At 45.4% G+C, this 27,094-nt stretch overlaps 1 protein-coding gene across 1 annotated transcript in view; it reads left to right on the plus strand.

Annotated features, from left to right (window-relative positions):
• Nucleotides 1–146: 146 nt before the first annotated feature.
• The window catches only part of DAP (death associated protein), a 76,413-nt gene continuing 49,465 nt past the window's right edge, over nt 147–27,094 (plus strand). Inside the window, exons 1-2 of the mRNA XM_032279097.1 lie at nt 147–399; nt 13,671–13,767. Of these exons, the coding sequence (XP_032134988.1) occupies nt 345–399; nt 13,671–13,767 (152 nt within the window). The 5' untranslated portion in view covers nt 147–344. The remainder of the gene's footprint in view (nt 400–13,670; nt 13,768–27,094) is intronic.

The following is a 27,094-nucleotide window of genomic DNA, read 5'->3' on the forward strand; positions in this document are numbered from 1 at the left end:
CCCCACCTCCGCCCCCCCCACCTCCGCCCTCGGCCTCCGCCGCCTACGTGGCGCGTCCGGCTGCGCATGCTCCGTACGCGTGGCTCGAGGCCCAGAGGGGCGGGCGGCCCGCGGTGACGTCACAGGCGCGCCGCGGGTGGGCTTGGCCGCGCCACGTTGGCTCCCGGCGGCCGCGCCCCCTTCCCGGCGGCGGCTCTCACTCTGCTTGTGCGGCCCCGGCGCTTCACGCGCGCGTGTTGCTCTCCCGCCCGCTCCCCAGCGCTCACACCCGCGCTCACTCGCGCACCCCCGTCTGGCCCGAGAACCGCGCCGCCGCCTCGGCCCCGCGGAAGCCCCGTCGCGCCATGTCTTCGCCTCCCGAAGGAAAACTAGAGACTAAAGCTGGACACCCGCCCGCCGGTACTGACTCGTTTCCCCTTTCTCTCGACGCTTGGGTGCCGGGGGCGGGCTCGAACCCGGGGGCGCCGGGCGGGGGCTCCGCGGGAAGGGCCCCGGTGGGCGCTGAGACGGGGTCCCGGCCCCGATGCCCTCTCGAGGGGCGCGGGCGGCGGAGAGCTCGGGCGCCGAGGTCCGGGACGAGCCCGCGGGAGCTTCGGCCCCGCTCGCCCGCGGCGGAGAAGCGTTTCTTCCTGAGGCGCGCGGGCCGTCGCGTAGCGGAGCGATAGCGCGCAGGCCCCGGTGCCGTGGGCGAGCCCAGTTGCACAACATATGAAAAAGTTCTGGCGGATAATATTTACCTACATCGTGCAGATGTCTAGAAGGAAAATAACAGAAACAATGAAAAGTCAGTGGTGTTAATATCATGATGATTGATTAGAGGCTGCCAGTGTTTTATACCGACTCAGGAACCAAGGAGCGGAAATAATTTTTATCATTAATCAATCAGTATGACTTTCACCGCCAGTTTCTTCCACATCCCGAATTTTTTTTTTTTCCCAGAGGTGCTTTTTCTTTTTTTTGAGCAAATCCTAAACTTGTGAGCCAAGGCAGTTAAAGCAAGGAAAGAGCGGTCTTTGTTAGAACATAGGGATCTAAACAGCCTTCATGCTCGTGCCACCTCCTCCCTCTCTGGGCACAGTTCCTGTTTGCACTTTGGACTCTGTCCAGACGGGTCTGTTTCCAGTTCTACCCTCCTTTCCAGTGGCAGTCGGTCCATATGGAGGGGCACTGGTGAGAAGATCAAAGGCCTTGAGTCTCAAGCCAAGTCACCTCGATGTGTGGATGCGTGGGGTTCTTTTAGAGTCTTAACTAAGCACGCCTTAGTGTAATAAGCAGTCTTCTAGGAACAGAAGCCTTTGAGAAACATGGCTTCTTGTGGTGGCACATTTGTACCATTTTCTTGTACAATAAAGATTGCCGACCAGGTGCGGGGGGCTCACGCCGGTAATCCCAGCGCTTTGTGAAGCCAAGGAGGGTGAATCACCTGAGGTCAGGAGTTCAAGACCAGCCTGGCTACATGGCGAAACTCCTTCTCTACTAAAAGTACAAAAATTAACAGGGCGTGGTGGCGGATGCCTGTAATCCCAGCTACTCCGAAGGCTAAGGCAGGAGAATGGTTTGAACCTGGAAGGCAGAGGTGGTAGCGAGCCGAGATTGAGCCAAAGCACTCCACCCTGGGCAGCAAAGCGAGACTCCATCTCAAAAAAAAAAAAAGATGATTCCCGTTATTTTCCCCTGCTGTCCTCCACTATAGGGCGGGAATTCTCCCTGCCCCAGCACGATGAATAGGAGCGTTCTTTAAATATGTTGCAGTTCAGAGTAGGCAATGTTTTTCAGTGGTGATGGAGGCTCTCAACAACGAAACTAACTGGCACTAGGGAAGAAAAATGTCTCATGCCAGAGGACTTAAGAGGCATGGGGTTTTAGAAAATCATTCCACTGTAATGGAGAATAGACTTTGGGGGGAAGTTGTGTTGCATTGTGAGTGCAGTGGTGCGATCTTGGCCCACTGCAGCTTCCGCCTCCCTGGTTCAAGCGATTCTCCTGCCTCAGCCTCTCGAGTACCTGGGTTTACAGGTGCCTGCCACCACGCCTGGCTAATTTTTGTATTTTTAGTTGAGACGGGGTTTCGCAGTGTTGGCCAGGCTGGTCTAGAACTCCTGACCTCAGGTGATCTGCCCGTCTTGGCCTCCCAAAGTGCCCATATGGAGATTTTCAAGATCAGAGGTATAAACTGTGCATACTAACTCCCTGGGAGAAATTTTTTGCTGGACTCTGATTTTCTTTGAATTGCAGAGTAAATAGTTAGGCTTTGTGAATTACAGAGTAAGTAGCTTATTTACCCCTGAAGAGGGACAAGGCAACCTATTTGTGCTAGTGTAGCAGTGAGCTTGGGTTCTAAGTTTGAAGAAATCACTTCACACTTTACTGGGCTCAGTTTTCCTCCTTTATGAAATTCGAGGTTTGGGCCTGGGGCAAGTTGCAGGGTGGGGCTGCCTTTGCTTCAGTGGCTCTCCTGTCACTCTGCAGCGTCAGGGCACCAGCGCTGTTCATCCCACAGGTAAACTACTCTGGTGACTTAAGGGCAGCTCCTTTAGATTTATGGGGTGAGCCCTTGAGGGTGGCTGTCACCATCTGTCATGTATCTTCAAGGCCATAGTTAGAAGAGCGGCCCGAGAGCAGCACCCCTCAAATGCCAGCAGCACTCCTCAAATGCACTCTCCTATGTGTGACAGAGGACCCTGTGTGAACCTTTTTTCAGCTGGAAGCTCCGCTTGTTTAGTCTGGCATTGCCAGAGTAGGCAGTTTGCAGGGTAAATAGTTGAAAAAAAAAAAGAAAAAAAGAAGGCAGCCCACTACAATAAAGTATAATCATCAAGGATAGCCAGGAGCACAGTTCATAAATCAAAATAACTGCCTGAAAAATGTCAAAATTCTTTCATTAAGTGCTTAAATTGGATAACAGACTTGTGCCTAAACCGTCAATGGAAAATAATAAAATTCTCTCACAGTGACTATCTTAATGTTCTTTTGTGTCTTCTCTTTATTGCTGTCTGGCCCGTATCCCCTCCTGTACATTCCTGCAATTCCCTTGTTTTCCTTCGTGCACCAGCGTTCGCCTCTCTGCCTATCTTCTTGCTTCCAGAGCTGGGTCTTCTCGATCTTTTTATTCCCAAGGGGTGGCACGAACTATTCAATAAGCACTCCTGAGTTTCCCCTCATCTCACTCCTCACTGCCCCCATAGCATAGCGGGCCCACACCTTACCCGGCTCTGAGCTCTCTCCCGTGTACACAGGGATGCAGGTGGCCCTCTCCATGCTTCAGGCAGCAGAATTACTGCAAACACTAATGAAGTTTGTTGAGTGTCACAATGTGCTGACACACTTCTAAGCACTTGACACATTTAACTCATTCAATTAGCAGCCATCTTACTTTTGAAATAACTGAGGACAGTACCATTTAAAAACCTGACCCAGGGCTGGGCGCAGTGGCTCACACCTATAATCCCAGTACTTAGGGAGGCCAAGGCAGGCGGAGCACCTAAGGTCAGGAGTTTGAGACTAGCCTGGCCAACATGGTGAAACCCATGTAAAATTAGTCGGGCTTGGTGGTGCATGCCTGTAGTCCCAGCTACTAGGGAGGCCGAGGCTGAGGCTAAGGCAGGAGAATCGCTTGAACCGGGAGGCAGAGGTGGCAGTGAACCGGGATCACGCCACTGTGATCTAGCCTGGGCAACAAGAGTGAAAACTTGGTCAAAAAAGAAACTATTCTGACCCAACTGTTTGTAGTGTCTGTTACCAACACCTCTAAGCCAGTGACCCAGTGGGAGCGGCCAGAAAGGCTGTTGCCTATTGGAACCTCAGCAGCTCGACAGAGGATTCCACCACTGGCCGGGTGCCTCTTCTGAAAGTGGGAGATTAATGAAGCAGTTTGTAAAGGCTTCTGAAGAGTGTTAGGGAAAGGTGCTGTGCAAATACCAGTATTGTTATTTATGAGTGACGGATGGCACTGCATCGTGTTCCAGCAAATGTGCTGTCATCTGCAGTCCTCTGTAAAAGTAATCCAGTCTTAATGATTTTAGACCTCACCACTGCTCTTGACTGCAAAATATTTACAGAGAAATGGGGTGAGACTGCTTGTTTGATGAGTTACTGCAAATGCAGATTAGCAAAGTTAGAATTAGTGAGATTCTTTCTGTTTCATCTAACAGCAGTCATAGCATTTCACAGCAGAAAGGAAGACAGACCTAATTATAATCTATGCTATTACTCATTTCTGCAAGTCTTTATGAGTCTATGGCAGTGACGTGGGTAAAATCTCTTTGTTAAATACATTTTGCTGGCCCTGTTTCCCTCCATTTCCCAGTGGAGCCAAAACCCTGTGTCAGCAGAGCTCTCACAAATCTGATACTATAGCTTTGAATGTTACTAATCTTACATATGGTTTTCTTTGAAAAGCAGACTTTACATCCCCTCTCAAAGTGAATCAAATGGAAATATAAACACCATTGTGTTTGTTTCAAGTAAAATGGAAAATAAACCATGTTACTTTTTTTAGTAACTTCAAAGTAATTTAGTTCTCTCTTATGCTAACTGATCAGTCAGACATGCGTTAAAGATGCCTGTCAAAAGTTGACTGTAATTCTCCCTGAATTATCTCCCTGCAGGAAGGTTTTCAGAATTGATTGCTAGAAACAGAAGACTAATTTGTCTCCTATTAACCATGCAGTCACAGATTTGCTAAGCATAGTCCCAGTGTCAGCCAGTCAGGACCAAAGATTGAAGGTCCAGATAAGAGGTCTGCTCTTGTTCCCAACATGCCAACGAAAACAAGACCCTTTAGTTACTACATTTTTTTTCAGAAGCTTCCTGTCAAGGTGGCCGTGGCACTTCACCTTTTCTGTAGCCTTTTCTTTTTTTTCCAGACAGGGTCTCACTCAGGCTTAAGTGCAGTGGCATGACCTTGGCTCACTGCAACCTTGGCTTTCTGGGCCCAAGAGATCCTCGCCTCAGTGTGTTGAGTAGCTTGGACCTCAGGTGTGTACCACCATATCTGGTTAATTTGTGTATTTTGTGTAGACACAAGATTTTGCCATGTTGCCCAGTCTGGTGTCAAACTCCTGGGCTCAAGCAGTCTGCACACCTTGGCCTCCCAAAGTGCTGGGACTACAGCCATGAGCCACCGCACCCAGCCTTCCCTAGCCACTTTTGGTTATCTGTGGCTTCTAACGTCTTTGGTGAGTGTTCTTTCATTTCAGCCCGTGCCATGTGCATTCCTACTTGGTTTTGTGACTGCTTTCCACTTCTCAGCTTCAGAAACCTTTTTTGTTTCTATGGAGAGAATAGTCACTTTTGTATCAAGTATTAGATTAGTTATAGAGAACAACCTAAATTCTCAGTGGCCGAACTAATTAAGTTTCATTTCTCTCCTGGGGGGGGGGGGGGTCGTCTTACAAGGAATAATTCAGAGGCCCAAATGTCCGCTAATGCATAACACTAGCTTTTCAATGTGTGGCTGCTGCAGAGGGACGAGTGTAGGTCACCGTGCTGGGGTCTGTATGATGTGGCCCGCAAGTGGTGTGTATTATCACATCCGTTTCCTATGGCAGCTGTACCCAATCACAATAAACTTAGTGGTTTTAAACAACACAGTTTTTTTGTTGTTGTTTTTTAACAGAAACAAGTTTTATTTTGGATATTTAAAGTAGAATCTTGATTACTTTTCTATATTGAAAATACTTTTCTTAATTATAGCATGAATACAGAATCAAATTCCCAAAGTGGAAAATCCTGTAGGTTCTTCAGCAAATAAACTGTTAGGAAGAGAAAGGGGCACTCAGAAAGACAGACTCAAAAGGGTGGATGGAGGGAGAGGGGGCCACAGGGATTATGGTGTACAGAAATGCACATCTGGGTGATAAAACTGTAAGTAAAGTGCTTACTATAAAATCAGGATTGAGGTTACTTTTGGCGAGAGAATGCCAATCTACGTAGGTGTAAAACTAAGTTGTAAAAATAATGTTCCTTGCAGGGTTTCTTTTGAGGATGATAATGTTCTGGAACCAGATATGGGTGATGGTTATGCAAATATATTAAAAAACCACTGACTTACATACTTTGAAAGGGTGAATCTTACAGTATGGGAATTATATCTCAATAAAAGTGCTTTTATTTGTAACAAGCTAAGTTATTTAGATAGAAAAATCAATCAAAAATATGAGTATCTCTATAAAGAAAACCATTTGCATTAGATAGCCTAGAGCAGGGGTCCCCAACTGAGCCACACAGCAACAGGCGAGCAGTGGGCAGGCGAGCGAGCGTCACCGCCGGAGCTCCACCTCCTGTCAGATCAGCAGCTACATTAGATTCTCACAGGGGCATGAACCCTGTTGAACAACACAGTGCTATTATCTTTTCCAGCTTCTAGGGGCCGCCCACTTTTCTTGGCTCATGTCCCCTTCCTCCAAAAGCCAAGGAAAGCTTCTTCAGAGGCAGCAGTGACCAGTCACATCCTCACACGGTACACTCGGCCCCCTGACTCCTCTGCCTCTCTCTTTCACATTTAGAGACCCTTGAGGTTACATGGACCCACCTGGATAATCCAGAATAACCTTCTTCTCTTCTTTACCGTCTATGATCCTAAGCACAGAATAGCAGTTTCCTTTCTTTCTTCCTCAGTTTAAGGTCAGCTGATTAGCAACCTTGATTCCATCTACAAACTTCATTTCACCTGGCCATGTAGCCCAGCACACTCACAGATTCCTGGGTCAGGGGACATGATGACATGATGCTGCCCACCAAAGTCACTTTTCCCCATACTGTTGGCCAGGACCCAGTTTGATGGACCCAATCCAACTACGGGGAAGCTGGGAGTGAGATTGGCGAATACATGGCTAGTCCTTGCCTCAACCAAGTAATGCCAGCTGTTCCAAAGCACCTCCAGGCAGCAGATCCTACTTTCCCCTGAACTTTTTGAAATCAGCCTCCCTACACTCAAGGATATACATGTAGCTGTTCCATGTACGTCCCAGCTTGAAAGGGGCCCAGTCAGCTGTCTGGCAGGGTGCCCTCCTGGCCCAGTCAGTACTCAGTTTGTCCTTTGGGTCAAAACCATGGCATGGATGGAACACGCACTGCTGTGGAAGGCGGAGTCAGGCATTACTAGTTCAGAGTCAAAGCTCCATGGCCTGAGGGGTCCCACTATGTCTCTGAACTTTGTTCTTTAATGGGATTACTCTGTATAATTTAAGAGCCTCCTCACCTTCACAGTCTATGATTCTGAGCACAGAATAGCAGTTTGCCTTCTTTCTTTGTCAGCCTCTTTAGAGATGAAGCCAACAAGAGCGCAAATTCAGGAATGTACCTGGGGCTCCGGCTCACTTTTTAGCACAAACCATTACTTCCACCTTATATGTGCGCACTTGAAAGCCCCTGTAAAGGCTCCACTCGGTCTGGGGCAAGGTTCTCATTGGGGTCTTCCATAACTCATGTCTGTTGTTGGGCCAGACTGTCGGTATCCACCCTCTGCACACGTTCTTGACACCTCTCACCTTTTATCCTCTCCACTTTTTAGGATTCCTACCTTCAGGTGCATGTGCTTCCATAGATGTGAGTCTCCACTTGCCAGTGATTCTTCTCTCTCCTGGTGGAGTCATTTCTCTTAGCTAAGATAGGCCGTGATCCCTTGCCCTGTTCATACCAAGTTCTACCCACCTAATCTCACCAACCCCTTTGCTTCCCTGCCCCTGCACTGCTGTACCTGAGGTCCTTTGGTTTAATCATGACCTGCAGCACTGGTTGTTTTGTTTGGGTTTGGTTTTTTATGTGTGTTCTTTCCACCGCAACAGTCCTCAGAACCTTTCGTCTCTTCTTTTAGGTAGAAGAGCTTCCTTGTCAATAGCATTTCAATAGCTCTTCTCAGGCGAGAAGGTAGCATAGACTTGCGAGTCATGTGGCAGTACGTGCAATGAATGCTTTTGGGACATCTGTGTGAATTCACAGCCCTTCCAGGCTCCCCTGGAAACCGCTCCCTGGTTCATGGGACTCTTAACAGTATTCCCCCTTTCTTCCTGCTGCAATAGCATTTTCTAGTGTGCTATTGAGCACTAGCAGATAGCAAGCCCCCAGTGACTCCGTCTTATAGCTAGGCATCCTAACACTTGAGGATGGATACTTGGGCCAGGGTCGTAGGTAGTCACTTGCTTCCTTACTGTTTGCTTACCTCCCAGATGTGATCATAGGTAAAGCTTCCTCCATTCCCTTTCCTGTTTGGGCAGGCAGCTGCTCTGTAGAGAGCTTTTCATTTCAAACTCACTTTCTTCCCTTATCTAGGTAGTGTAATAACCTGGCCCTATCTGTAGGCTGTTCCTTTGAGTTGTTCTCAAAAGCCATACATAATGCTCTGTTTTCTGGAAGGAGTCCAAGCCAGGAAAGGCTTAACTATGATTAAGGGTGGCATCCAGTCTGCCGCTCGCCAGCAGTGCAATTTGGGGCTGCTGGCTTCGCCTTCTTCCTGCCTCAAGATCTACTCTGTGGGGTTACTATACAGTGGGAAGATGTATGGACCCCACATTGTTAGAGCAGTGCCCAGCACAGAGTGATGATGAAGAGCAGAAGTTGGATCTGTGATTCTCCAGAAGCTTCCTTACTTAGGTGGTAATGTCATGATGAAGGTCCTGGCGGTGGTCAGCACCACGGTGGGCAGGTGCTTTACAGGGCATGGCCTTCATTCCCCAGCAATCCACAGGGCAGTGGTCTTGAAGGAACTACGGTGAAGAGCTGGAGAAGCACCAACGTTTTGGACTCCAGAGGCCTCTCTAAGTACTAAATGCTAAATTTAAAACCCATTTGATAAGACTAGCTAACAATTGAGCACATCTCATGTGCCAGGCCCTGTTGGAGGCATTTGATGTTGTGTGCTAACTCATTAATCCTCAGCTGCCCTGAGAGAGGGGAATGTTGTCACTCTTTCATCACAGATGGAAGACCCTGAGGCACAGAGAGCTTCAGCAACTTGCCCAGACACAGCCCCCCCCACACACAAGCACGTACACATGCACACATGTGCACACACTTATGCACAGGCATACGCGCACACAGGCAGAGCTGGGATTTGAACCCAAGGTTCTGGCCCCAGCATCTGTGTTCTTAGCCTCTGCACATCACTTGTGCTAAGAGGAAGCTAAACATTCTTTAAATTTGACGCGCTCATCTGAATAACAACTGCCACAACAAAAACCTAAGTTTCTTTGTTTTTCCTAAAAATACTGATTTGCAAGTAATTCTGCAAAAGTAATTCTGCCTTTGTAGTTTTACAGATGAAGAGCTCTAGAGACAGTGATACAACCATCACAACGAGTATGTGCCGTCGTATTTTTTGTCAGTATTGCAAGTTAAAATGAACCTGCTTCAGCCTTGAGTTATTGTTATTATTATTGCCACTTTTTATTGCTACATTAATCACCAGACGTACTGAGAGGGATTAATGAAGCTAATTGTTTTAGAAACTAAATTAAATGCGCGTGCTAATGCTGGGTGACCGAGCTCTGACATTGTGTGCTGGATTCAGCAGAGGAGTGGACAGGCTGCCCTGCAGCAGCTTCAGAAGATTTGATCACTTCAGATGTCACCTTGACATCCATCGTCCGTTTTCTTTGTAGTTAGTTGCGCAGCTATTTTTACTTTATGAACACATCTGTGAGCTGTGGTTTAAAGTTTTATGTGTGCCAAATTGAAAAGATTGAGAGATCGCTTTTAAATGGGCATCTGTATTATTTGTTTGGCCTGCCTTAACAAAATAGCACAGATTGGGTGGCTTAAACCACAGACATTTATTTCTCCCAGTTTGGGAGGCCGAAGTCCAAGATCAAGGTGCTGCAGCTCCACATTGTCCTGAGGCCTCTCTCCTGGGCTTGCAGATGGCGCTTTCTTGCTGTACCCTCGCAGGCCATGTCTTTGTGTGCACATCCCTGCTGTCTCCTTCTCTTAGACAGACACCATTTCTCTTATATTAGGGCCCTACCCCAATTTCCTCATTTAACTTAATTATCGTTTGAAGACCCTCTCTCCAAATACAGCTACACTTTAAAGGTATGTGGGTTAGGACTTCAAGCCCTGTGAAATTTTGGGGGACACTATTCAGTCCATAATAGCATCTTTCATCAGTTTCTGATGAGCATGGAAAAGAGGTGGGATGGAGCGGGGAGGGAAATTAATTTTTAAAAAACATTTAGTGGGACAGGTCTTCTAGGCTCTTCCTTGGGCCAAAAACATTCATAACTCTCAGATCCTGTGTTTCAAGAGAGTGGAAAATGACCCTAAGGTTTATATACAGCTAGTGCTTGACTTACGACCACGGTCGGGGCCGCGGACTAGTCGTAACATGATTTGGTCGTAGTTGAGTAGGCTATATGTACAGTTGAAATGGTGCACGCGGAGAAGGTAGTGCTGCCGGAAGCTGGTCCGCACTGTCGTACGCCCGGCTGGGCAACGTTTGCGCTGCCAGACAAGGAGCAGTCGTGGCTAGCAGTTGTGGTCGTAAAGTTGAATGGTCGTAAGTTGCATAGGTGGTAAGTCAATCAATACCTGTAATTGTATTTTCAGTCTCCATTTCTGACTGGGAGGCCAAGTACATAGGCTGGGAAATCTTAGATTTAAAAACTGCCTGCAAATGTTGGGACGTTTCTGTTTTGTCTTTTGCCTTTTGCTTTAAAAAAAAAAAATCTGACCTTGAAGTGAAGGGAATTCCTGGAAACCCAAAACATAGAAGGAACTGAAATTCAGACCTTTAGCACAAGAGGTGGGCCCAGAGGAGGTGGGGAGAGGCGAAGGCTGGATGCTCAGAGGCCACGCCCCTGGGGAAAGGGTGGAAGAGGGAAACCTGCCCAGTGGCCCTGGGAGGGCCAGGAAGCGGGGCTGTGTCAGCCTGGGCTCCACATGGGGACAGAAGTCTCCTTGAGAATTTGTGAACGAAGGCCTGCATTTACAAGAGTTCAGTTCATGTTTGCACTGTCTGGCAATTTGTCTTCTGAGAAATCTGCCTTGAAAAGGATTTTCAGGCACCTATTCTCCAGGCCTGACAAAAACGTGCAGCATCTCCCCAGAGGGCTGCTGTCTGCATCATAGGCCCCATGAGATCGTTACTGGTAAAGCCCAGTGAAGATAGAGTCCTCATCCACAATCTCCCAGGACAAGAGCAAGAATCCACAGACAAAAACAGACAGCAGGATTAGACTCCAGAGGACTTCAGAAAATCAAATAATTGGATATACAACTGTAAGGCAAGTACGCCTACAATGATTAAATATGTAAAGGAATTGAAAGCACAAGAAAACAGTAAGACCCCATCAAATACAGACATGGTGAATTTGAGATTAAAAAAGTATGCTTTACAGATGAAAAATAAAATGATTAGAAATCAATTGATGGGATATAGAGCAGATTTTTGAGAGGATTACTGAACAGGATTCTGTTTCTTTCTTCCCCAAGTAGAATGTCCCCTCCATTGAGAAGCAGTGTGGGCAGCAGGGAGATTTTAGTTGCAAACTCAGGTCAGCAGAAGAACGTTTAAATACAGTCCTTCATTTTCCTTGCTCTCTTTTGCCCTTTTCCAGCGGCCAGCTGCAGAGGCATTGCTGGTCCTGGGAGCAAACGTCACTATCTCTTCCAGTCAGGGGCTGCTGCTGGCGCGGTCTCCCAGGGAAGTTGAAGACCAGTAAACCTGAAGCATGTCAGCCCCAGGCTGCCTCTCCCGTTCACCTTACCATTCATCAGCCTCATAAACTTGGCCTGGACTTTTGTGACTCAGCAGGATCCACCCAAATTTACAATGCCAAAGGACATGGCGTGGCAAGTTGACTGTGTCATGATGTTAGCCAGCTTGTGGTAGAGACACTAAGGTGTGGATAACGCATGCACCCGGAGCCTGAAGGACCAGTGACTGCAAGGAAAACAGCTCTGCTTTCTAGCCAGCACTCCGCTCTCCGGAACACCTCTTTCCTCCTAACAGCTCAGTCTGCAGAGGTCTATCCCCTTTCTGCAGAGGAAGCAGGGAATCTTTGAGAATATGAGTGACTACTTGGAGACCACATAGCTGAGGGCGTGGAGGAACATGCTGATCCCAAAACACATGGTAGTGACTACCACGCGAGGCTGGCTTTTTGGATTTAGGACCAGCCAGCATTTCTAACCTCTATCCCATGGAGCACTGTAGTCCTGATGGAGGATAACTAGTATTATAGCCCCCCCCAAAAAAAATTTCTACTGTCAGATAGGCTGGGGAGAGCTGGCATGTGCTATGTCTCTCGGAAGTCTTTCCCATGCAGGGTGGCACGCTAAGGCCAAGAAGGTCTCTCTTAGGGAAACCTTTTTAATTTTGTTCAGCCTGGTATTTTCCAGCATCTTGTTAGATTCTAAATCACCTGACCCCTTACAATACAGTTTTAACATATTAGCCATGAGGGAACTACAAATCAAACCGCAATAAGAAACTACTTCACACCCACTGGGATGGCTATAATTAAAAAGACACACAAGAGCAAGTGTCGGGAACATGTGGAGAATGGGAACCCACACGCTGGTGGGAACGTGAAATAGTGCAGAGGGTTTGGAAGATAGTTTGGTGGTTCTTCAGAAGGACAAATTCAGAGTTACCATGTGGCCTGGCAGTTCCAATTCTCGGTATATACCCGAGGAAATGAAAACATACATCCATACAAAAACTTACGTGTAAGTTCTCCACAGCTGCATTGTTCCTAATAGCCAAAAAAGTGGAAACAATGCAAATGTCTAATTGATGAATGGAAAGATACAATGTGAATTATCCATGCAATAGAATATTATTTGGCAATAAGAGAATGAAATACTTACATGTGCTACAACATGGAGGAGCCTTGAAAACACGCTAAGGACAAGGAGCCAGCCAGCAAAGGCCACATATTTTATAATTCCACTGACATCAAATGTCCGGAATAAGCAAGTCCATGTGACTGGCCGCAAGCAGCGGGGAGGGGTGGTATGGGGGGTGACAGTTCATGGGTGTGGGTTTCTGTTTGAGGTGATAAAAAATATCCTAAAATTGATTATGGCAATAGTTGTACAATTCTGAATTCCCTCAAAACCATCAAATTATACAGTTAAATGAGTGAATTATATTCTACATGAATTACATATTAATAAAGCTGTTTTTTAAAACTAACTTAACATCTGCCAGTGGTAAGGTTTCACAGCATAGTTTGGGCAAAGCTGCAGAAGTCTTTGTTGCCACTTGCCTGGGCTCTGTGAAGGCACAGGAGCTGTCCCATGCCACCCATCACCATATCACCCCATCAAAAGCGTCTTCGATACTTGAGAAAGTGAATTTCACAGAAGACGCTGAAGTGAGCCCTTGTGTCAAGACAGTGTGGAGAGCTGAAAGCAGCACCCGCTCTCTTGGTTATATACTTTGTGCCCTGCTTATACTACTGCTTTTACAAAATACCTGAAAGGTGAACAAGTAGAAAAAACAAGAGCCTTGGAAAGTTTCTGAGCGGCTCCGTAGTAAGAGATTGCGTTGAGTGCTGAATCATGTTGAATTTCCCCCGACGACCCTGACCTTCCCGAGTTAATCATTGTCACTGCCAGATTCTCCAGACTAACTTGTGGCCATTGGGCAACCAGAACCTTTCCAGCTCTCCCCGATCCACAGGCAGCCCCATTTCCACATTAATCCCACTCTTTCTGTTTCATTTCAGTGAAAGCTGGTGGAATGAGAATTGTGCAGAAGCACCCACATACTGGAGACACCAAAGATGAGAAAGACAAGGATGACCAGGAATGGGAAAGCCCCAGGTGGGACAATGCTGGTGACTCTTGAGCATGTTTCTCAAAAACCCTGTTCGGTTAAATATTAACGTTTGTTCTCTATAATATGATTCTGATAACTCTTGGGCTACGTGGGGCCGCGTTCTGTGTGTTTTTCCCTTCCCGATCAGGGAGGAGGGGACTCTGTTCTCAAACAGGAGAGAAATAGAGCCCCTAGAGGTCCTCTTCCCTGACCAGTTCGAACGATCCCTCCCTGCCACACCCCATACCCAGGGCTGGTGCCCTGTCTGTCTGCACAGTTAGAGATACCTCCATCTGCCCAGGTGCCTGGGTTTAGCCAGCGTGACTCCTTCCTGGAAGCCAGGGCATTGTGTGGAGCAGGAGCAGTCTCCTGTGGCCCCTTGGTCTTCCTTCCTTCCTTCCTTCCTTCCTTCCTTCCTTCCTTCCTTCCCTCCCTCCCTCCCTCCCTCCTTCCTTCCTTCTTCTTACTTTCTTCTCTCTTTCTCTCTTCCTCCCTCCCTCCCTCCCTCCCTTCCTTCTTTCTTTCCTTCCTTTCTTTTCTTTCTTTCTTTCTTTTTGAGACGGAATCTCACTCTGTTGCCCAGGCTGGAGTGCAGTGGTACAATATCGGCTCACTGCAACCTCCGCCTCCTGGGTTCAAGTGATTCTCCCTCCTCAGCCTTCCGAGTAGCTGGGACTACAGGCACATGCCACCACACCTGGCTAATTTTTGTATTTTTAGTAGAGAAGGGGTTTCACCATGTTGGCCAGGCTGGTCTTGAACTCCTAACTTCAGGTGGTCCACCCGGCTTGGCCTCCCAAAGTGCTGGGGTTACAGGCATGAGCCACTGCGCCCAGCTGTAATTTTTTTTTCTGGCCCTTGGTTTTCTGATGGTAGACACAGCTGCCGGCTACCCTCTCCCCAAGGCTGGACCACCAGAGTGGACAAAGTAGGCAGATTTTTGCACCTGTGACTCTTTGTACTCCAGGTTTTTGTTGTCATTCCAGAGAAGCAAATACTAACAGTTTCTGGGCAGTAGTTCGCAGCTTAGGCTTCCATATTGAAATCACAGGGAGACCCATGAGAATTGCCACACTAGTTGAACCTCAGGGGTGGGCCTGGCTGGCTGTGTAGCTGGGGTGAGAACTTCTGATTTAAGAAAGGTTAAAGCATTTCCTACCTTGGATTGTCAGCCAGATCTAGAATTACAAGGCTACACCCTTATGAGTGACTGGGTGTCCTTAAATGATACCTCTGCTCCCAGTTCTCCTGAGGCCTGCACAGGGGTTTCCTTGCAGACCCCTTGCCCTACTCAACACCTATTTTCCTTGGAGGTTCAGATTTCTAGTTGGGTTCAAGGAACTTGATAGGAATCCATTTCCCTCAACTTTGCAATACACAAACAGGTACCACTAACACACGGGCAGGAGCTCGTCCACGTAGCAGAAAGCACTAAGCTCTCTACTCACAGCCTGTCTCCAGACGATGTCTTGGGCAGAAGGGGAGAGAGTGTGGAAAGGGAAAGAGGCCGTGGAAAGAAGCTAACCTTGATTCCTGTGGATTCAATACATGATTTTACTTCATTTCATTCCCGCAGTCCTGAATAGTAGGTGATATTCTCCCCAGTTTGCACACAGGAAACAGAACCCCACAGAGGATATCAGCCTGCCCATAATGTATGCACCTTGCTAGGTAATGGAGCAGAAATTTAAACCCAGTTCTCATGGAGTGCTCAGCAGGCTGCGCTTCCAAAAAAAGTCGTTGTCAAGAGCAGGCACCCACATGAGGGGGTGGTGCGTGTTCTTAGTAACCTCACCTGTCTGCTGGTAAGTGGCCTTTCCCATTGGGTGTTGTCTATAAAACCTCATACACTGTAAGTTACGGAGCAGCCACTTGAGGGAAGGAAGAGTGAAGTGTCTGAGTGATTATTGGTGATTATTGTCCATTTTAAATCATGAGATTGGCAGTGTAAAGATTCAGTCCCAGTTCTGGTTTTTAAAGAAGGCAATTTAAAGCACATGCTAGAATTGGCCTGGCATTGTGGCTCACGCCTGTAATCCCAGCAGTTTGGGAGGCTGAGGCAGGTTGATCCCTTGAGGTCAGGAGTGTGAGAACATGGGGAGACCCTGTCTATACTAAAAATACAAAACCAGCCGGGTGTAGTGGCACACGCCTCCCCGCTGTTTGGGAGGCTGAGGCAGAAGAATCTCCTGAACTCGGGAGGCGGAGGTTGCAGTGAGCCAAGATTACACTATTGCACTCCAGCATGGGAGACAGAACAAGACTCCGACTCAAAAACAAACAAATAAAAATGCTAGAATTACTTTTCTCACCGACTATATTCACAAAGCTGTGTTTGGAACATTACAGCATCATTAACTCTCCTAGAAGTTGACAGTTTTGTATCTAAAGGACTTGCGGCCTGACTTACTTTGGAATTGAGAAATTTGGGGGGTTAGGAGGATAATACTGCCTTGAGGAGAATAAAACCTTGCGTATACCACATGGCACCCCCAGTGTGATCTCAAGCAGCATACTGAAATCTGTATGTGATGTTCAAACTGAATTAGATACATTTTTTAAATTTAGGGGCTTGTGTCACTTCAGGTTAAGTTTTGCTTCCGTAGAAGTTATAAGGAAACCTTCCATTTTCCTAGCATTCTGGAGTTGGGAATTGAGGCTAAGAGTGTGTAGGCCTATAGTCATTTCCCTCTAGAAAAACCTGGGGTGTCACTGCCCTTCATCATAACTACCTGTTTCCCTGTGGAAGCAAGAGGACCAGAGAGAAAGACTTGGCTAAAAAAAAAGTCATGGAAAGTTCATGAAACACATGCTTTTCTTGGTGAGTTTAATGTGGAGTAAGGTACCAATAGCCATTTCTCCGCCTAACACAGTGCCACTACAATGAGAGATGGCAATTTATTAGCATGTTTAGAAGTAAGGACAGAACAGCCCACGAGTGTTCTTTCTATTGATTTTTTTCATGAGTTGACACGCAGCATTTATAGAAGATGAGCAATTTAAATAAATATGCCAGAAAATGAACAGTTGAAGAGGAAAGATCGAGCACCCCAGCACTGTAGATGATAGTGCCTTATTTACCTTAAAGATTTGTTCCATATCTCTAGAGAACCAGATATTTTGAAGCAGGCTGACTGCAGGGTATGGTTTGCAAAGCACAGGAGCAAGGCTTTTGCTGTTGTTCCCCGAGGCCAAATTGCTATGAGACATCCCGGATGAGTTATTAGCACTTGTCCTCTTGACTTTGGCTTGGCTGTTTACTGCTGTGGGTTAAACAACTTGACACAGCATTTACAGAATGGGGTAAGCCTGTGTACACTCTTCAGCTCTTGATGTAAGTTTCCAAAACAGCTCTTTCTAACACCCTGTTCCAGGCCTGGTACTCTGTGTAATAGTTTACTTTTACCACCATGCACTCCGCCTCCTTATTTCTCTGGTGGGCTGATTGAATAATCATAGCTAATAATAATCATCACTCATTCTTACAGAGTGCACTGAGCTTGGCCCTGTTCTACCTGCTCTGTTCATAATAATTCATTTGATCTGTGCTACTGCTCTGTTTGTCATCATCCCCATCTCAGAGCTGGTTATTATTGGCTGTTACTCCCATTCTGAATTTCTCCCTCTTCAATAGCTCTGAGGGTGAAGTGACTTTTCCAAGGGCACACGGTGGATAAGTGACAGCACCAGCATTCCAGCGGTGGTGGCAGTTTCCGGATTCTCTTCCACAAGGCTTTACTTACCCACTGAGCTCTTGTTTTGTGCTGGGCACTTGCTAAGTGCTTCATACTGGGCTTAATGCTCACCGCACCTATAAGTTGGTATTACTGTGCCCATTATAGAGATGAAGAAAGCAAGGATAACAGGTTTTCAACCCAATGATATGTAGTCATTGGCCTGGCCAGGATTCAGCCTTGGGTCTGTCTTGATTTGGAAGCTCATGCCCCTGATATGTTACAGAAGTCTCTGGATCCACATAGACCGTAAACCTGATCTCTCTGTAAGTGAAACTTGTTGATTCTGGGGTTGCCCATAACCTTATCTATAATCCAACCCATAATCCTACCCGTCTGCAGCCTCACCGTGGGTAGATGGTCTAATTATCACTTTACAACAAGGTCTCAGGGAACTGGGCTGGTTTTACTTTAGATGTGGAAAAGCCTGCTTACTCGCAGAATGTATAAAACACCTAATTATCCTCTTGGAAATGTCTTATGGCATGCGACTTTCCTATCCATATGACCCGATCCGAAAGTTTTATATTTTTTTATGTTGATCCCGATGTTGTTCAGATGTAAAAGTGAGTGCCTAACACCAAATGCCAGTTTCTTCCTTAGCCATAGATGCACATTTACAAAACTCTTTCCTTTCCTTGCTAGATGTTTCTGACTGTTTTTAAATTTACTGACTCGTCTCTCGTGGCTTCCTTCCCCATTAATTGGAAAATCAAGTCCTGATTCAGAGAAAAGGGATAGCTGGAAGATTAAAGATGTTGTTGTGTGACAGGAAGAAAAAAACCTGCAGCTTTTACTAGTAATTATTTTTCTTGCAACTGTTTATGCATCTCTTATTCCCTTTAATCTCGTAGTTTTCCACAGACTTAAACATAATTTCTTATGCTGCCAAGTTGCTTTGAGATGCTGTGTTTAAAAAAAAAAAATAGCCCAAATGTGAAAATGCTGCCAAAGAATTTCCATCAACCTGAGTTTGAGTTACTGGTGGCTCTTCATGTCCAGGGAGAGTAATAGTCTTCATTATTATTAGCTAATACCTTCCTGTGTGGCTGCTTGATTCCATCTCAGAGCCAACCCAGTTAAGGAAAGTGGTGATTTTAAAGCCTTTTGTTGAGTGTCATAAGATGAAGTAGCCAGTTTCATTATGTAAAGGAGAGACTGCAGACATAGAATGGACCTCAGGAGTCAGGGTTCACTACAGAAAACAGTTTAATGACAAACATTTACTGACATTCTGCCATGAACTGGGCTTGGTTCAAGATATTAAAAAGGAATGGGTAACAGGAGGGGTAAACCAGAAAAGAACAGGTTTGGTCACTGACAAGTGTTGGATGGGAAAGGGGTAGAACAAAGGAAGAAACAGGAATGGGGAATAAGGTGAGGGAACAGTTCTTCCCTGAGCTTGGCTTTTTGCATAGTTCTGACTTAGAACCGTGGTATGCTTCACATACCTGACAAGTAAGCTAACAATTCACATCAACCAAGAGGTGAGAGGGACCCAAAACGGCATACAGATTGAAGGGAGTGAGTGGGAAGTGCAATTGCTTGATATAACCACGTTGAAGGGAATAGGGAGTTAAGTAACTCTGGAAAACAACATTTTTAAGAGAATACTATAAGCTAAAGACAATAAAAAACTGTGCATAAATGGTCTACTTCAGTTAGTGTACAGGCTTCTTAAAGGGTATGGGTTAGCAATTCTGAAATTGCCTTATGTGAATACTAGAATTCAACAAACAGGTAAATATGTCATAGATGATGAGAGCCAGGTTCCTCACTGTCAGAGAAAGAGGTTACAGGTAGGAAAGGGAGACGATTGAAATGAACTTGGTGCTGTTGGATGGGAACTGGAAGTATCTGTATGAACATATGGTTTTGAATAGATGGATGGATGGATGATAGATACAAACATACCTATACAGACATACAAAAATGAATATGGATGAGAGGGTTAGTGTCATACCTGTGTTTCCTAGCTTTGTTCACTGAGAGGACCTAAAGAACTGACACCCATGTAGCCATAAGCATCCCTAGGGCCCAGACTGTGGTGTCAAAACACCATTCCCCAGTCAGAGGAACCAGGGTCCCTTGGAGAAGGGGTTGATTCCAGGCCAGGACAGGAGAAATCCTAGATGAGCCTGGAATACATTATAGTGCCAGAACATAAGGAAGTTCTCCAGAAAGGTTTAGGGCAGGGCAGAATGTCATAGAAGCCCAGCTAAAGGATCTCCTTATGGCCTTAGCTGGAATAATTTGCAATAAAGTGATAGTATTAGATTTTAACCCATACAGTAAAATATGGGTTCATACGGATATAAACATTCGAATTAATAAACCAGAAGAATGGATAGCTCTTTGTTATAGAAGAACTCCAGTTACTTAATGTATAAGAAAAGAGGGAACTAGAGCATCACCAGGAGGCAAACAGCACAGTGATTGTTATAGACAAGATCCGCTGATGGATGTCAGGATTAATGGGTAAAAGTTTGAGGAGAAACAGGATATTTACGTAGTCAACAGGATATTTGTTTAGTCTCAAAGTATCTTCCCTAATATATATATTAATTACAAAACAAAATGAAAAGAGTGTCTTTATCATGGAAGCCATGAGAAGGACATTGCGTACAGTATGAAAACGGAAACAAGGCAGAGTGCCACCTTCAGCCTCAGCTGGGAAAATGCAGGTTGATTGACACAAAAAAATAATACAGAAAGCCTTCGCTGCTCTGCCTGTGCCTGTGAATGACCGTGAAGGTGCCATGTGTGTTGATTTTGGGGTTACAAATAAATTTTAGCAAGTAGGCAAGTTGGCAAAAATGGAATACGTAAATAGTAATGATGGACTAAACTTATTATCTGGCCCTTTATAGAAAAGCTTTGCCAACCCTTGTTTTAACTTAGTCTGCCCTCAAAAACTATTCTACTACTTACTTCAAAAACAACTTAAGAAACTTACAATAGTATACTTCTAATTTCCACTCCACCCGCTTTGTGTTTTGTCGTATACTTCTACCAATACTATAAAAAATAATGTGCTGGTGATTACTTAACTCCTGGCCTTCCAAGAAAAAATTTTAAAAGCCCTGATTTGTAGCATTTGCTATTTTTGTGCTGTGAATACTCCTACCACAGCCCCCTGCTTTTTCTGGAACAGGGTCTCACTCTGCCACCCAGGCTGGATTGCAGTGGCGTGATCCTGGCTCACTGCAGCCTCAACCTCGTGGGCTCAAGCAGTTCTTCCACTTCAGCCTCCTGAAAAGCTAGGACTAGAGGTGTGCACCACCATGCTTAGCTAATTTTGAAAATTTTTTTGTAGAGACCAGGTCTCACCACATTTCCCAGGCTGATATCAAACTCTTGGGCTCAAACAATTCTCCCACCTCAGCCTCCCGAAGTGCTGGGATTATAGGCATGGACCGCTGCACCCAGCTACAGCCAATTTTAAACTAACAGCATGACATTACTAAACAGACTTGTAAAGACATGTGAACAGTCAGCTCTCCCATGTCAGTGTATGTCAGCTCCAACACACCACTGGCAACAACTTCCATTTACATTGTTATTATTTTAATAGTAGCCTTCTAAAGATGTTTAAAGAAACAGAGATATGAAATATCTCTTAAAGATTCATTATGCACATCTAATGTTCATCCTGTCTGGTGTCCTTTATTTCTACCCACTAGGTTTCTGTCTGTTTTATTGTCTTACTGAGTGATAGTGAATGTCTGCTGGAGATGACTTAGATTTTGTCTTTCTGAAAATCTCTTTGTTTTGCTTTTACTTTTGAAAGATGTTTTCACTATATATTGAATTTCTAGTTAAAAGCTTTTTGTTTCAATATGTCAAACATGGCATTCCATTTTTTTCCTGGTTTCCATTGTGTAAAGTTAGAAGTCAGCTGTAATTCTTGTCATTTTTCTGTTTGGTTATGGTAATGTTTCTGTTTACTTATGGTTACTTTCAAGATTTTCTCTTTATTTTTGTTTTTCAACAGTGTGTTTGTGATGCACCAAGTTTGGTTTTCTTGTATTTATCTTACTTGGGATTTACTGAGTGTCTTTGATCTATGGTTTGGTGTCATCAGCTTGGAAAAATTTTTGGCCATTATCTTTTCAAAAATTTCTTTGCTTCGTTTTCTCTTCTTTTTTTGAGACTCCAGTTTTACGCATATTAAACCATTTGATATGGTCACAGGCCTCGGATGTTCTGTTTTTCTCCCTTCTGCTGCTGACTCTTTTCCTCTTTTATTTCAGTGTAGATGGTTTCTTTTGAACCTGACTCCTTTGTCTTGTGCCCAGTGTTTGGGCGCAAGATATCCTGTTTTCCATTTCCACCTCCATTTGGCTTTTAAAAATATATGGCTTCCATTTCTCTGCTGAAATTTCCTTTTTTTCACACATATTTGTCACAGTTATTTTAAATCTTCATCTGATGAGTCCAGCATCCAGGCTTGGTTCCTCATTCTGTTAACTGTTTGTTTCTTTACAATGGGTCACGTCAGTTCTTCAAGCGTCTTTTAATTTTTAATTAAAGTAAAACCTAGTGTGTAAAAGAATGACAGAGACAGAAATGACACTAGAAGCTGAAGTAAGTGATGGGTCAAGAAAACAGCATGCCTTTTCTGGTTTGACCCATTTGTGTGTGTGTGTGTGTGTGTGTCAGTTAATTTAGTATTTATAGTTGAACTGGGCCTGGACTGTGTCATTGCTTTAGTTAGATTCAAGACTTGACAAACATCAAAATAATTGAAGGTAGGATTATTACTTTCCCACTTGTAGTGGCTTATGATATGAATGCCTAGAAGGTGTGTCTACTTTCCTGCTCTGCCCTTGGATTTCAGCAGGCTCTGTGTGTATGCTGAGCCTTATGGGTGAGAGCCTTTCAGTTCTCCCATCCCTTTCCAACCAAGGTTGGCCACTACTTGGTCCTGGGCGAGGCCTAGAGTGCCAGTGGGAATCATAATATTTGCCTCATGTGATTGCAGTTCATTGGTCAATTAGACAATATATAAGAACACCTGAACCATCTCAGGCACATATTAAGTGATAGCTGTTATTACATCTGTCATGATTTTTAAAACTTTTTATTTTGAAATAATTTCAGACATACCAGAAAAGTTGCAAAAAAAAAAAAAAAAGTACTTAAAAATCCCATCTACCCCTCACCATATTCCCCATATGGTAAAATTTTACCACAGTTGCTTCTCCCATTTCTTACCCTTACATATATCTAAATCTACATCTCTCTGTTTATATGAACTTTCTTCTGAAGGGCCCTTTTACTCTGGAATACTTCAGTATGTGTTTACTAAAAGCAAGTACTGTGTAATTATCAATATCAGGAAACTGACATTGAAATAGTACTGTTATGTAATCTACAGACTCTTCAGACTTGACCAGTTTTCCCACTGCTGCCACAAATTTCAGTCCAGAATAATACCTTCATTTAGTGACATATTTTTAGTCATCTTTAACCTAGAACAGTTATCCAGCTTTTAAAAATCTTTCATGACCTTGACATGTCTAAAGGGTATAGGTGATTTATTTTGTAGGATGGCCCTCAGTTCAGTTTTTCTGATGTGCCTCCACAATTGGATTCAGGTCCTGCTTTCAGGGTAGGGACCAAACAGAAGTGAGATCTCATCCTTCTTGGTGCATCAGATGAGGAGGCACACGACGCTCCCCATCCCATGGCTGGCGATGCCAGTTTTCATCTCCTGGTTAAGATGGCATCTACCAAGTTTCTCTGCTATCAATTTACTATTTTGCCCTTTGTAATTCATATATATCTCATGGGGGAATACTTCGAGACTCTATGAATATTGTGTTTCCCATCAAACTTTCGCCTGCTACTTTGAGCATTCACTGATGATGCTTGCCTGAAGCAGTGACGACTGTAGAGATACTGTGTTCATTTCCCAGGGCTGCCTTCACAAAATACCACAACCTGGTGGCTTAAAATAACACATTTGTTATCTCGGCTCTGGAGGCCAGAAGGCTGAAAGCAAGGTATGGGCAGGTTGGTTGCTTCTGGGAGCTGTGGGAAGCATCTGTTCCGCACTGCTCCCCTAGCTTCTGGAGGTTTCTGGCAGTCTCTGGCATCCCCTGGCTACTAAATGCATCGCTCCAGTCCTCTGCCTTTACGTAGTTTCTTTCTGTGTCTCTTTACGTCGTCTTTCCTCTCTGCGTGTCTTTGTTTCCAAATTTCCCCTTTTCATAAGGACACTGGTCATATTGGATTAGGACCCATCCTGATGAATTCATTATAACTGGATTACCTCCATAAAGATCCCATTTCCAAATAAGCTCACATTCTGAAGAACTGAGAGTTAAGATTTCAGCATGCCCTTTTTGGAAGATGCAAGTCAGCCCACCCGTAACAGATGCCAAATGGTAATCTATGGCAATTTTTAATGGTTCTCTCAGTCAAGTTCATTGTTAAGATAATATATAGAAAATTTTAAACTTCAGTTGAAAGGTGGCCCAGCCATGTGCCAGCTTAAATCTCAGGCCTGTATGCCTGGGACATTTTTTTTTTTTTTTTTTTTGGAGTCGGAGTTTTGCTCTTGTTACCCAGGCTGGAGTGCAATGGCGCGATCTCGGCTCACCGCAACCTCCGCCTCCTGGGTTCAGGCAATTCTCCTGCCTCAGCCTCCTGAGTAGCTGGGATTACAGGCACGTGCCACCATGCCCAGCTAATGTTTTGTATTTTTAGTAGAGACGGGGTTTCAGCATTTTGACCAGGATGGTCTCGATCTCTTGACCTCGTGATCCACCCGCCTCGGCCTCCCAAAGTGCTGGGATTACAGGCATGAGCCACCGCGCCCGGCCTGGGACTTTTTATCTTTGAGCCATGATCCGCATGTTTGAACTTTAAGCCGTTTGGTGGACCAATGTCAACATCACCCTTAAGTTGCAGTGTCACCTTTTCTATCCAGGCTAGTGGCAAGCTGCCTTTTAAAAGGAGCATGTCCCTTTGCTCTGTGATGGGCATGGAGATTTAAGCAGACTGGGGATGCTGAGTGTCATCCAGCTCTCAGACCCATTTTTTTTGTTGTTAGTTTGTTTGAGACTGAGACTTTCTCTGTTGCCCAGGCTGGAGTACAGTGGTGCGATGTCAGCTCAGTGCAACCTCCACCTCCTGGGTTCAAACGATTCTCCTGCCTCAGCCTCCTAGCTGGGATTATAGGCCACATGCCACCACGCCTAGCTAATTTTTGTATTTTTAGTAGAGACGGGGTTTTACCATGTTGGCCAGGCTAGTCTCAAACTCCTGACCTCAGATGATCACTTACCTCGGCCTCCCAAAGTGCTGGGATTACAGGTATGAGCCACCGTACCTGGCTCAGCTCCAACACTGTGAGTGCCCCATGCTGGCAGGCAGAGCCCACCACCTGGCAGCAGCAGCTGACCCAGGTGCTGGAGTGCACTGGCCACAGAGTCCTGCCCTGGCCAAAGGCAGAGCCGCAGCCTGGCCAGGGCCCTGAGTGACAGTCTCTGTGAGGGGCTGACTGGTTGTCACTGCCTATGGACCCAGATGCCTCTTCCCGGGAGAAGCTGTGCAGAAGGCACAACAAGACCCTCAGAATAAAAAGCAAGCCCGACTTCATGGCAGCATATAAAATAGTAACAAAGAGCCAATCTGCCCTGGAAAGGAGAATCAGGAAGATTCCCATTGCTGTTGGGCAGCTCTTCCTGTCAGGTTTGTAGGACTGAGACTCAGAGAACAAGTCTGTAGGCAAAATGGGGCATTGCCTAAGTGTTACAGTTTATGTGCCAGCAAGGCAGTGGTGAAAGGATGTGTTTTGCCTGTGGCAATTTGGGCAGCAGAAAGTTGACAGAGCAAGCACAAGCCTCCAAGCCCCCTGATGGCAGCTGAGTTTGCTGGCAGCACCCACTGTGCGCAAAGGCCATGCAAGATGGCATCTGCGCAAGGGAGGCTGCCCAGGGAGGGTTGGCATCTGCCTCTCCAGAGGCTGAAGCCTATCCTGATCACAGCATCGAGGTCTGCCATTATGTATCATCTCACAGTTGTGGAGGCCAGAAGCTTGAGATCAAGGTGTCGGCAGGAACACATTCCCTCTGCAGGCGCTGGGGAAGGTCTGTCGCAGCCCTCTCTTTCAGTTTCTGGTAGTTCTTGGCTGGTGGCAGCCTCACTCTGCTACCTTTGGATGACGTTCTCCCTGTATGCCTGTCTGTGATCAAACTTCCCCTTTTACAGACACCAGTCCTATTAGATTAGGGGCCTCCCCTTCTCCAGTATGACCTCTTCTTAACTAAGTACATCTGCAGCAACCCTGTTTCTAGATAAGGTCATGCTCTTAAGTCGTGGAGCCTAGGAGCTCAACATATGTTTCTTGGGGAAACTTAAATTCAACCCACCACAAGCAAGCAGCACCTCGTGCCACTAGGCATCAGTTGGCAGTACCTGGCTCTGCTGGCATCCCAACAACAATGACAGCATGATAATTTACTAACTGGGAGGCTTACATGGCAAATGATTCTCTCTTCCCGTGCCAGCATTTACTGTTGCCCAGGCTGAGCACTGCAGCAGCCCGCTTTCCTGACCAGGGGCATGCTGTATACAGGGGTGTGGCCCCAAATTTGATCGCACACTCCATCAGTTAAGAAAAATGTTTTCTGCATGCATCTCCCGTATATGTGTATTCATTTTAAAAGTATACATGTGTACTATTCTACCATTACGTCAGTTATGAAATGTGGACAAGATGGATGGTAAGATATTTGATAAAGATGAAACAAGCAATATTTTAAATGTCTTGCTATTTCTAGTGACTTTGTACTATCATTAGCTAATTTCAAGGTCCAGATACCCTTGAGATGGGATTTCTTGTTAATGATTCAGGATGTAAATCTAAATTTCTAATGGGCTTCCAGGCAATTTCAGGTTTTGGGGAGGAGAGCTGCTTCTTGTCAGATGTGATTAGGTCGTTGGAATTTGTAACATGGAAACCAGTGACGACAGGCTTATGTTCACTTGTGCTCGTATTGGGATTAACTTCAGCCTCCAGAGGTTATTTTTTCAGGAATTTCTAAAGCCACTTTTCCGTTTCGTAAAAGTTGGCTTACATTCACTCTAAATACAACATCTGAGCACAGTTTGAGGCACTTGGGGATATATTGAGGATAAAACTAGAGAATTGAAATCATTGCCCCGTTAGCCAGATGGAGTCATGGGTGTGTTGCAGGACACTGAAAGCAAGGGAAGGGCACGGAGGCTTGTGGGTGGCAGTCCCCCTGCTTCCTTGGGAGCTCTCAGGACCAGGAGGCTGGGTGAGGGGCAGTTTGCCTGGGGGACATACCGTAAATAGTGGCAAAGTTTAATTCATTTTGTTTCTTTAAATAAAAAATAAATATAAATAGAATGTATCTTCATGTTTAGCTCATTTTCCCAACAAAATAATTGCCTTCTTAAGCACAAGGGACTGCCTTAATCATGGATTAATTTATCATAGCCAATACCACTTTTGTTATTGTGTATAGTGGGAATTAAACATTTCGCCCAACGCCTGTGGATATGTGTATTTTAGCACGATCAGTAAAAATGACAATATAAGCATTTTAAGCAGTTTTGCCGT

This window comes from Sapajus apella, unplaced genomic scaffold (genome assembly GCF_009761245.1).
Source record: "Sapajus apella isolate SASKATOON/1434 unplaced genomic scaffold, GSC_monkey_1.0 scaffold11, whole genome shotgun sequence".
Taxonomy (NCBI): domain Eukaryota; kingdom Metazoa; phylum Chordata; class Mammalia; order Primates; family Cebidae; genus Sapajus; species Sapajus apella.